The sequence below is a fragment of the Saccopteryx leptura genome, chromosome 1 (genome assembly GCF_036850995.1).
Source record: "Saccopteryx leptura isolate mSacLep1 chromosome 1, mSacLep1_pri_phased_curated, whole genome shotgun sequence".
In the NCBI taxonomy this organism is placed as follows: Eukaryota; Metazoa; Chordata; class Mammalia; order Chiroptera; family Emballonuridae; genus Saccopteryx; species Saccopteryx leptura.
In genome coordinates, this window is record NC_089503.1 from 257290644 (window position 1) to 257303774 (window position 13131).

Sequence of the window (13131 nt, forward strand, 5' to 3'; positions counted from 1 at the left end):
ACAAGAAGGGAAATAGATGAGAATCATCAATTCTTTGTTGCCACTCCTTAGTTGTTCATTGATTGCTTTCTCATATGTGCCTTGACCAGGGTGCTACATAATAGGACAAAATTCTTAATCTGGTATAGCAGAGAAAACCCCTAGAAGGGACCAGAACCATACAGAAATATTGAAATTAATTTCTTGACTGCAAAATATAAACTGTAGCATTACAGCTCTATGAGTAATGCCATTTTGTATGAAAATTACTCATGTTACTTCCTCTTTCTTGAACGTCACCTCCACCTCATGGAACCAGAAAATCTTACAAGAATTTCAGAATTTCTTCTCCTGGGACTGTCAGAGGCACCAGAACTGCAGCCCCTCATATTCAGGCTCTTCCTGTCCATGTACCTGATCACTGTGCTGGGGAACCTGCTCATCATCCTGGCCGTCAGCTCAGACTCCCACCTCCACACGCCCATGTACTTCTTCCTCTGCAACCTGTCCCTGGTGGACATCTGCTCCACCTCCACCACTGTCCCGAAGATGCTGCTGAACATGCAGACTCAGAGCAGAGTCATAGCCTATGAAGGCTGCATCACCCAGATGTACTTTTTCATATTCTTTGCAGGGTTGGATGTCTGTCTCCTGACTGTGATGGCCTATGACTGCTTCATAGGCCATTTGCCATTCCCTACACTACACAGTTATCATGATTCCCCAAATCTGTGGACTGCTGATTCTGGTGTCCTGGGTCATTAGTGTTTTGTATTCCTTGTTACATACCTTAATGGCACGGAGATTGTCCTTCTGTGCAGACTTGGAAATCCGTGACATTTTATGTGAATTCAATCAGATGATCCAAATTGCCTGCTCTGACACCTTTCTAAACGATATGGTGATGTATTTTGCAACTGTCTTGATTGGTGGTGGTCTTTTTGCTGGGATCCTTTACTCTTATTCTGAGACAGTATCCTGCATACTTGGAATGTCATTAGCACAGGGGAAGTATAAAGCATTTTTTTCTTGTGTGTCTCACCTCTCGGTTGTCTCCTTATTTTACTGTACATTGCTAGGCGTGTACCTCAGCTCTGCTGCTACCCACAGCTCACACTCAAGTGTAACAGCATCAGTAATGTACACCGTGGTCACACCCATGCTGAATCCCTTCATCTACAGTCTCAGGAACAAGGACATAAAGGAGGCTCTGAAAAGATTCTTTAAGATGGTGAGTATAAAAGGGACTATTGTCCTAGGGCTGAAGAAGTCCCTGTTATTGTAGGACTCAAAGACTCAGAGTCAGAAATTGTGGTTCTTTAATCAGATTGTGAAAATACAAATAGTTCCTTTTATTTATGTATTCAATTAATTTTTTTCTTCTACTTCTCTGTATAATATAAGTAAGTCACTTTATTAAAAATTTTCTTCTGATATTTTTCCTTGATATCAAATTTTATTTTCTTCATTTTTCCCCCCAATATGTTCTCAACCTCGGTTATGAAATATTTGGAAATTTTTATCAATTTCATAAAACTGCTTGGATTGCTTAAGAATAATTTTTCTTGAGAGTAATGGCGGGGTAGGAAGCGATACCGATAAATCTCCCCCAAAACTCAACAAGATCTTCAACCAGAAACAGAAAAACCTATACTTGGAGCTTCCAGATGCTTCGCAATACACCCAAAGGTATGATTGAGTGAAAAATTGGCTAAATATATAACCAAACCCCGAAGGAAATAGGGAGTAAGAAATGCTCCGCCTTCCTCAATAACCTAAACAGGGCGGCTTTCTCTGGTAACTGTGAATATAGAAACTGAGGCGGGCAAAGGGGGTGAATACAAACGGCCGAACCAGGCTGTGGCACGGAGATCCAAGCTGAGGAAAATCTAATCCTGTGGCAACCCGGGCAATACAAGCTAACACTCGCGCCAAACCCAAACAAAGAAAGACAAGCGGCGCGGCCATTTTACCCAGTCTCCTGGTTGGTGCGCAGTTAGTGGGCGAGAGATTTCTTCCTAGGCCCCGGGAGTCAGTGCCCGTGTTGCCCCACGGAGAGGCAGGGTCAGAGGCCTTTCTGTGGGCCAAGGGCAGAGTCTCTGGGCAGCCCCAGCGCCCTGGGAAAGCCACGCACGGGAGGGAGTGAGAACTAATTCCAATGGTGGAGATTTTCCTTGCCGAGGGTGTTTCACTCAGAGGGAAAGCGGCCGGCCTCATATCCTGGTTTGCGTGCGCAGATAAGGAGTGAGCGATTCCTCCGAGTGCCTCGGCAGTGCGCACCCGTGTCATCGCACAGAGGAGCAGAGTCAGGGGCCTTTGTGTGGGCCAAAGCGGAATCTCGGGCCGCCCCAGCGCCTTGCAAAAGCCGCGCACGGGGACGGAGCGAGACTCAATTCCAACGCTGCAACTTTTCCCTGCGGTCGGGGGTTTCACTCAGAGCGTGAGACTGCTGGCCGGATATCCTGGTCTGCGCGCGCAGCCAGTGAGTGAGAGTTTTCTCCAAGCGCCCCGGAAGTGGGCACCCGCTTGTGTTACCGGACAGAGTGGCAGAGCCAGAGGTCTGTGAGTGGGTGGAAAGCCCGCCTGATTATGCTAGCAGCTCTGACTGACTGAGCCTTACCCAGAGCACTGTGCTGAGTGGAAATAGAGTGGGGAGTTGCCAGCTCTTTGAGCCTCTTACTATCCAGGCAGAGGCAGCAGCAACCCCATAGCTGGATTATCAGGCTACTAATTGAGGAAGGAAAGACTAGGAGAAAGGCTCCAGGAACACGGACTCTCTCACTGTCGGAGCCTATAAATGCTAATAGCCTCGACTGCCAACGAGACTAAAGCACAATACATGACATTGCCATAGAGACTTATCAACTGCAAACCTCCACCTGAGCGTGGCAAAGGGGCAAAACCCGGGGTACAGAGTCACCGACCAGGAAGAGGGAGAGAAAAGAAAAAGCAAGAAGATAACCTCTCAAAATCAAGAATAATCTGCAGACTTTATAACCTATCCCATTTTATTATATTTGTTCGTTTGTTTCTCTTATCTTCATTCTTGATACTTTTTTTTTTTCCTCCTCCAATTTGGCCGATTAACTCTCTACCGGTCTTACTCTCTCCTCTCCTTGAACTACACTACCCATAAGTGTTACATCTCCCATTATCTTTTCTCTTCTCTTCCTTTCTCTCTATGAGGGTTGCACTCCAAAACCCTTAACTCTCTCTCTCTCTCTCTCTCCTTTCTTTTTTCTTCTTTTAGTGGTTCCCTCTTTTTTTTTCTCTCTCTCTCTCTCTTTCTTTTCTCCCTCTATATTAGTTTCTTCCTTTTTCCTTTACATCTCCTCTCATTCAAACCTCAATAACAAACAAATTATCTTATCTGGGACTCAAACTTATGTTTGTGGCATTTTGGGGGGTTTTTACTTCACCTTTTTAACTCACTAGCACTGCTCCCATCCCTGGCTCTCCATATTATCTAGTTCTTGTTCCACTAAATACAATAGTAATTTTTTAATTTGTCCCCCCATTTTTCCGTTTTCCTCTTAATCCTCTCATCATAACTCTTAGACAACCAACACCTAAAAGCAAATCATTTTATTCTTGACCCAAATTTTTTCCTTATTTTCTTTTTGTGGGTCCATACGCTCTTTTTTTTCTTTTTTCTTTCTTTTTTTTTTTTTTTTTTGCCCCTTTATTACTTTTCCCCAATTCAGGCCCTCCATCAAAGGCATTGTTTGTTATAATTCACAGTCCACCACAAGATTTTATCAAGAAAGAGGGGAGAGGAGAGGAGAGGAAAAAAGGAGGGGGGGAATAATTTCCTTTTTTTTTTTTTTTTTTTTTAATTTTTATTTTATTTTATTTTTCTTTATTTCATTATTAATTTTTTTTTAAAAAAACAACTCTTTTCGATTTTTTTTTTATTATTTTTTTAAACTTTTTATTCTTTATTAAATCTCATTAATACTATCAACAAAACCACCCTCAGATGCCATTAAGGAAGAGAAAATCGAATATCATGGATACAAAAGAAAGAGAGGTAACACAGCTAGATGAGGAAAAATCTATGGAGAAAAAATTTAATATATTGGAAACCTTGGAGCTAAATGACAGAGAATTCAAGATAGAAATCCTAAAAATCCTCCGAGATATACAAGAAAACACAGAAAGGCAATTTAGGGAGCTCAGAAAACAACTCAATGAACACAAAGAATATATGTCCAAGGAAATTGAAACTATAAAAACAAATCAAACAGAGATGAAAAACTCAATTCACGAGCTGAAAAACGAAGTAACAAGCTTAGCTAATAGAACAGGTCAGATAGAAGAGAGGATTAGTGAAATAGAAGACAAGCAACTTGAGGCACAACAGAGAGAAGAAGAAAGAGACTCAAAAATTAAAAAAAATGAGATAGCCCTACAAGAATTATCTGACTCCATCAAAAAGAATAACATAAGAATAATAGGTATATCAGAGGGAGAAGAGAGAGAAAATGGAATGGAGAACATACTCAAACAAATAATAGATGAGAACTTCCCAAGCCTGTGGAAAGAACTAAAGCCTCAAGTTCAAGAAGCAAACAGAACTCCAAGTTTTCTTAACCCCAACAAACCTACTCCAAGGCATATCATAATGAAATTGACACAAACCAACAGCAAAGAAAAAATTCTCAAGGCAGCCAGGGAAAAGAAGAATACAACATATAAAGGAAGGCCCATTAGATTATCATCAGATTTCTCAGCAGAAACTCTACAAGCTAGAAGAGAGTGGACCCCAATATTTAAAGTCCTGAAAGAGAGGAACTTTCTGCCACGAATACTATACCCATCAAAGCTATCCTTCAAATATGAAGGAGAAATAAAAACATTCACAGATACAGAAAAGATGAGGGAATTTATCATCAGAAAACCCCCACTCCAGGAATTACTAAAGGGGGTTCTCCAATCAGATACAAAGAACAAAAAAAAACAGAGCCACAAGTAAAAGCTCCAAGAAGAACACAATAAAACCAAATTTAAACTGTGACAACAACAAAAAGAAAGAGGGGGAGAAGATGGAGATTAACAGTAGCAAAGGACGATGGAGTGCAAAAGTACTCACAAAATAGTTCGCTACAATGAACAGGGTAGGGACCCTTTTCATTATTCAAAGGTAACCACCATTGAAAAAACCACCACAGAAGCACATGAGATAAAAAAGATAGCAACAGTGGAAAGATGTATGGAATACAACCAAATAAAAACAAAAGATAGAAAAACAAAAGAGAAGGATCAAACAAGACACAAAACTAACAGAAAGCAAGATATAAAATGGCAATAGGGAACTCACAAGTGTCAATAATTACACTAAATGTAAACGGATTAAACTCACCAATAAAAAGGCACAGAGTAGCAGAATGGATTAAAAAAGAAAATCCAACTGTATGCTGCCTACAGGAAACTCATCTAAGTAACAAGGATAAAAACAAATTCAAAGTGAAAGGCTGGAAAACAATACTCCAAGCAAATAACATCCAAAAAAAAGCAGGTGTAGCAATACTCATATCGGATAATGCTGACTACAAGACTGGAAAAGTACTCAGAGACAAAAATGGCCATTTCATAATGGCTAAGGGGACACTGAATCAAGAAGACATAACAATTCTTAATATATATGCACCAAACCAAGGAGCACCAAAATATATAAGACAGCTACTTATTGATCTTAAAACAAAAACTGACAAAAATACAATCATACTTGGAGACCTCAATACACCGCTGACGGCTCTAGATCGGTCATCCAAACAGAGAATCAACAAAGACATAGTGGCCTTAAACAAAACACTAGAGCACCTGGATATGATAGACATCTACAGGACATTTCATCCCAAAGTGACTGAGTATACATTTTTCTCCAGTGTACATGGATCATTCTCAAGAATTGACCATATGTTGGGCCACAAAAACAACATCAGCAAATTCAGAAAAATTGAAGTTGTACCAAGCATATTTTCTGATCATAAAGCCTTGAAACTAGAATTCAACTGCAAAAAAGAGGAAAAAAATCCCAAAAAAATGTGGAAACTAAACAACATACTTTTAAAAAATGAATGGGTCAAAGAAGAAATAAGTGCAGAGATCAAAAGATATATACAGACTAATGAAAATGACAATACGACATATCAGAATCTATGGGATGCAGCAAAAGCAGTGATAAGAGGGAAGTTCATATCACTTCAGGCATATATGAACAAACAAGAGAGAGCCCAAGTGAACCACTTAACTTCACACCTTAAGGAACTAGAAAAAGAAGAACAAAGACAACCCAAAACCAGCCGAAGAAAGGAGATAATAAAAATCAGAGCAGAAATAAATGAATTAGAGAACAGAAAAACTATAGAAAAAATTAATAGAACAAGGAGCTGGTTCTTTGAAAAGATCAACAAAATTGACAAACCCTTGGCAAGACTTACCAAGGAAAAAAGAGAAAGAACTCATATAAACAAAATCCAAAATGAAAGAGGAGAAATCACCACGGACACCGTAGATATACAAAGAATTATTGTAGAATACTATGAAAAACTTTATGCTACTAAATTCAACAACCTAGAAGAAATGGATAAATTCCTAGAAAAATACAACCTTCCTAGACTGAGTCAAGAAGAAGCAGAAAGCCTAAACAGACCTATCAGTAGAGAAGAAATAGAAAAAACCATTAAAAACCTCCCCAAAAATAAAAGTCCAGGCCCTGACGGCTATACCAGCGAATTTTATCAAACATTCAAAGAAGACTTGGTTCCTATTCTACTCAAAGTCTTCCAAAAAATTGAAGAAGAAGCAATACTTCCAAACACATTTTACGAAGCCAACATAACCCTCATACCAAAACCAGGCAAGGATGGCACAAAAAAAGAAAACTACAGACCAATATCTCTAATGAATACAGATGCTAAAATACTAAACAAAATACTAGCAAATCGAATACAACAACATATTAAAAAAATAATACATCATGATCAAGTGGGATTCATCCCAGAATCTCAAGGATGGTTCAACATACGCAAAACGGTTAACGTAATACACCATATCAACAAAACAAAGAACAAAAACCACATGATCTTATCAATAGACGCAGAAAAGGCTTTCGATAAAATACAACACAATTTTATGTTTAAGACTCTCAACAAAATGGGTATAGAAGGAAAATATCTCAACATGATAAAGGCCATATATGATAAACCATCAGCTAACATCATATTAAATGGCACTAAACTGAAGGCTTTCCCCCTTAAATCAGGAACAAGACAGGGTTGTCCACTCTCTCCACTCTTATTTAATGTGGTACTAGAGGTTCTAGCCAGAGCAATCAGACAAGACAAAGAAATAAAAGGCATCCATATCGGAAAAGAAGAAGTAAAGGTATCACTTTTTGCAGATGATATGATACTATACATCGAAAACCCCAAAGAATCCACAAAAAGACTACTAGAAACAATAAGCCAATACAGTAAGGTCGCAGGATACAAAATTAACATACAGAAGTCAATAGCCTTTCTATATGCCAACAATGAAACAACTGAGAAGGAACTCAAAAGAATAATCCCCTTCACGATTGCAACAAAAAAAATAAAATACTTAGGAATAAACATAACAAAGAATGTAAAGGACTTATATAATGAAAACTATAAACCATTGTTAAGGGAAATCGAAAAAGATATAATGAGATGGAAGAATATACCTTGTTCTTGGCTAGGAAGAATAAATATAATCAAGATGGCTATATTACCCAAAGCAATATACAAATTTAATGCAATTCCCATCAAACTTCCAATGACATTTTTTAAAGAAATAGAGCAAAAAATCATCAGATTTATATGGAACTATAAAAAACCCCGAATAGCCAAAGCAATCCTAAAGAAAAAGAATGAAGCTGGGGGCATTTCAATACCTGACTTCAAACTCTATTATAGGGCCACGACAATCAAAACAGCATGGTATTGGCAGAAAAATAGACACTCAGACCAATGGAACAGAATAGAAAGTCCAGAAATAAAACCACATATATATAGTCAAATAATTTTTGATAAAGGGGCCAACAACACACAATGGAGAAAAGAAAGCCTCTTCAATAAATGGTGCTGGGAAAACTGGAAAGCCACATGCAAAAGAATGAAACTGGACTACAGTCTCTCCCCCTGTACAAAAATTAACTCAAAATGGATCAAAGATCTAAACATAAGACCTGAAACAATTAAGTACATAGAAGAAGACATAGGTACTCAACTCAGGGACCTGGGTTTTAAAGAGCATTTTATGAATTTGACTCCAATGGCAAGAGAAGTGAAGGCAAAAATTAATGAATGGGACTACATCAGACTAAGAAGTTTTTGCTCAGCAAGAGAAACTGATAACAAAATAAACAGAAAGCCAACTAAATGGGAAATGATTTTTTCAAACGACAGCTCAGATAAGGGCCTAATATCCAAAATATACAAAGAACTCATAAAACTCAACAACAAACAAACAAACAATCCAATAAAAAAATGGGAAGAGGATATGAATAGACACTTCTCCCAGGAAGAAATACAAATGGCCAACAGATATATGAAAAGATGCTCATCTTCTTTAGCTATTAGAGAAATGCAAATCAAAACGGCAATGAGATACCACCTCACACCTGTTCGATTAGCTGTTATTAGCAAGTCAGGTAACAGCAAATGTTGGAGAGGCTGTGGAGAAGAAGGAACCCTCATACACTGTTGGTGGGAATGTAAAGTAGTACAACCATTATGGAAGAAAGTATGGTGGTTCCTCAAAAAACTGAAAATAGAACTACCTTATGACCCAGCAATCCCTCTACTGGGTATATATCCCAAAAACTCAGAAACATTGATACGTAAAGACACATGCAGCCCCATGTTTATTGCAGCATTGTTCACAGTGGCCAGAACATGGAAACAACCAAAAAGCCCATCAATAGATGACTGGATAAAGAAGATGTGGCACATATACACTATGGAATACTACTCAGCCATAAGAAATGATGACATCGGAACATTTACAGCAAAATGGTGGGATCTTGATAACATGATACGAAGCGAAATAAGTAAATCAGAAAAAAACAGGAACTGTATTATTCCATACGTAGGTGGGACATAATAGTGAAACTAAGAGACATTTATAAGAGTGTGGTGGTTACGGGGGGGAGGGGGGAATGGGAGAGGGATAGGGGGTGGGGAGGGGCACAAAGAAAACAAGATAGAAGGTAACAGAGGACAATCTGACTTTGGGTGGTGGGTATGCAACATAATTGAATGACAAGATAACCTGGACTTGTTATCTTTGAATATATGTATCCTGATTTATTGATGTCACCCCATTAAAAAAATAAAATTATATATATTAAAAAAAAAAAAAAAAAAAAAAAGAATAATTTTTCTTGGCCCTGGCCAATGGGCTCAGTGGATAGAGCCTCTGCCCAGCATGTGGACAAACAGGTTTGATCCCCTGTCAGGGCACACAGGAGAAGTGACCATCTGTTTCTCTCTTCCTCCAACTCCCCCTCTTCTCCCTTCTCCCCTCTCACAGCCAGTGGCTTTATTGATCCAAGCATTGGTTGGTTGGAGTACATCACTCTTAGGTGCTAAAAATAGCTCAATTGATTTGAGCATCAGCTCCAGACAAGGGTTGCCAGGTAGATCCTGATCAGGACACATGAGGGAGTCTGTCTCACTATCTCCTCTCCTGTCACTTAAAAAAAAAGAAGAAGAATATTTTCTCAAATGACAAATGTCACTCCACACAATAATTCCTTAGTTTTATTAAAATAATTGCCAGGAGTTGTATTACTCCAAAGGAAAAGGCTACACTGGCAACTAGACCATTTCTATAATTTCATAGGTGAGGAAAGTCTGAGACCACAGACTTTCATTTTGTGTCAGTCTTTCCCTTATTTTATCACCACCTTAGCTGCTGCTCCTGTCAATGTAGATGTGACCATACCGGTGAGTTTTATAACATGTCATTGGGTTTTACTCTCTCTGTTGGACTGCTGTTCTCTTATTCAGCTCTTGGTCCTCGTTGCCTGTCACAGTCGCTGGCAAAAACTGATTGTCAATAGTGGCATCTACATGAAAACAGAAATTTAAATAACAAAATGACTAACGATGACCCTAGAGTCAGAAAACACCTTGGCTCTCATGAAGCATTTTTTTTTCTTTTTTTTTTTTAATAATTTTATTTTTTTAATGGGGTGACATCAATAAATCAGGATACATATATTCAAAGATAACAAGTCCAGGTTATCTTGTCGTTCAATTATGTTGCATACCCACCACCCAAAGTCAGATTGTCCTCTGTCACCTTCTATCTTGTTTTCTTTGTGCCCCTCCCCACCCCCTATCCCTCTCCCATTCCCCCCTCCCCCCCCCCTAACCACCACACTCTTATCAATGTCTCTTAGTTTCACTATTATGTCCCACCTACGTATGGAATAATACAGTTCCTGTTTTTTTCTGATTTACTTATTTCGCTTCGTATCATGTTATCAAGATCCCACCATTTTGCTGTAAATGTTCCGATGTCATCATTTCTTATGGCTGAGTAGTACGAAGCATATTTTAAATTATACTTTATATTACTAGGCATTAAAATTCTTTTCAAGTTGTACTTCTGCTTACTGAAGAATAAAACATCACTGTAAAGTGGGGATAGCCATTGCAATAAAGGGTTGGTGAGTAGATTTCATGTTTTCTCATTGAATTGCCTTACTGTTTCTGCTTCAAAACTTTGAGTGATGCCACAACTATGATTTTTCCATGGCATTAAATAAAATGTGTTTTTTTCTAAATTTCATCATAAACACCAAAAGGATGGTAAATGAACAATATTACCAATATCACAAAGGAATTTCTGCAGTTTCATGATCATAAATGACTCATAAGAAAATTTAAATAACTGCCTATTCATATTGATAGATTCAGGGTCACTAGTTTTAATTTACAAGTATGCATGTCTTTGCAAGCTCTGCTGGGCACCAAGAAAGAAACCTCATTCAGGTCACTTTTATTTCAGTTATCTAAAATTAACTTGAATAACATCTTTAGCTGGAATAATGTTAAAATATCAGAAGAAATGCCAAAAATAAGAAGCAGAGATTATTGTAATTGCCCTCAGTTTTATTCGTGTGGTTACTGTATCAACTAGCTATGGCTGTGTAACAAGCCATCCTACAATAAAATGGTTTAACCCATGTCTTTATGAACAAATGAGGTGGTGCGGTGGGGAGTTGTTGTGAGCCCTGTGGGCTCTCACAAGTTCATCATCAGCTGTCAGTCTCTAGATTGTGCTTCTCAGGCTCGTTCATGTTTCTCTTCAAGGCTGTAGTGCTCTTCTGTCTTGAACTATTTCTATATCTATGTTAATTGAGTTTATAAAAAATAAATGAGTTTATCAAATGTGAAAAGCCTCAGCCTTGCCAGTTGGCTCAGTGTTAGAGCATTGGCCCAGTGTGTGGATGTCCTGGGTTTGATTACCGATCAGGTCACCCATCTGCTTCTCTACCCCTCCTCCTCTCTCTTTCTCTTTCTTCTCCTTCCCTGCTGCAGCCATGGCTCGATTAAAGCGAGTTAACCTTGGGCATTGAAGAAGCTCTATGGCCTCTGCCTCAGGTGCTAACAAATGGCTCTGGTTGCAATGGGGCAAGGGCCCCAGATGGGCAGAGCATCGCCCCCTAATGGGTTTGCCAGGTGGAGCTCGGTCGGGGCACATGCAAGAGTCTATCTCTGCATCCCCTCCTCTCACTAAAAATAATAATAATAATGTGAACAGCCTCAATTTAATTCTTCTGATCTCATATTCCATTATAACACTTTTATTTCTGCCCAGTCAGAAGATAGATTTCCCACATTCAGTCAGTACAGCTCAGCTGCCTGTGCTCTAGACCCTAACCTGACTCAGGCAGCATTGGATTTTTCCTTTTGTTCAGTTTTATTGATCATACATCACTGTATAATTTTAAAGGTATAGAACATGATGATCTTAATATACATTTATTGGAAAATCATCATGACAATAGTTTAGTTAACACCATCTCATATAGATACAATAAAAAAAAGCAGAGAAAGCATTTTGGGAAGAACTCTTAGAATCTATTCTCTTAACAACTTTTGTATATATGATATAGCAGTTTAAGTATAGCCATCTGTAGTACTATTTTGTGTTATAACTGGAAGTTTGTACCTTTTGACCAATTTCCTTCAATTCTACCTTCTCCAGCCCTCCCTCCCCACTTCTGGTAACCACAAATCTGACCTCTTTTTTTTTTATGAGTTTGGTGTTAGATTTTTTTTTAAGATTTTACATATAAGTTAGATCATACAGTGTTTGTCAAAAACTGACTTGTTTCAATTAGCATAATGCCTTCAAGTTCCATCCATGTTATCACAAATGGTAAAATTTCTCCATTTTTATGGCTAATATTCCACTGTTTATGTGTACTCCAACTCTTTGTTCCACTCATCCATCTGTAGACACTTAAACTGTTCCTATTTCTTAGCTATTGTAAATAATGCTGCTATGAACAGGAGGGTGCAGTTATCTTTTCAAATTAGTGGTTTTATTTCATTTGAATATGTTCCCTAAAGTAGATTTGCTAGATGATATGGCAGTGATATTGTTAACTTTTTTTTTGAAAGAGAGAGGAAGGGAGGGACAGATAGGGACAGACACACAGAACAGGAGAGAGATGAGAAGCATCAACTTATAGTTGCAGCACCATAGTTGTTCATTGATTGCTTTCTCATATGTGCCTTGACCAGGGGAGGCTCCAGCCAAACCAGTGACCACTTGCTCAAGCCAGCGACCTTGGACTCAAGCCAGTGACCATAAGGTCATGTCTATGATCCCACACTCAAGCCGGCAAGCCCTCACTCAAGCTAGTGAGCCCGCACTAGAGCTGGAGGAGTCCACTCTCAAACCTGTGACCTTGGGGATTCAAACATAGGTCCTTAGTGTCCCAGACCAATGCTCTATCCACTGCATCACCACTTGGTCAAGCAATATAATTAAGTTTTTAAGGAAACTTCATACTATTTTTCAGAATGGCTACATTTATTTACAATTCCACCAAGAGACCCTGGCCAGTTGACTCAGTGGTAGAGCATTGGCCTGGTATGTGGAAGT

The 13131-nt window shown here is 38.7% G+C and overlaps 1 protein-coding gene across 1 annotated transcript; it reads left to right on the forward strand.

Annotated features, from left to right (window-relative positions):
* Window positions 1–282: 282 nt before the first annotated feature.
* On the forward strand, window positions 283–1264 carry LOC136389251 (olfactory receptor 7A17-like). Its single transcript, XM_066361052.1, is given in 2 exon segments — window positions 283–660; window positions 662–1264. Coding segments are annotated over 2 exon segments (975 nt in total). The 5' UTR covers window positions 283–288.
* Window positions 1265–13131: the final 11867 nt, after the last annotated feature.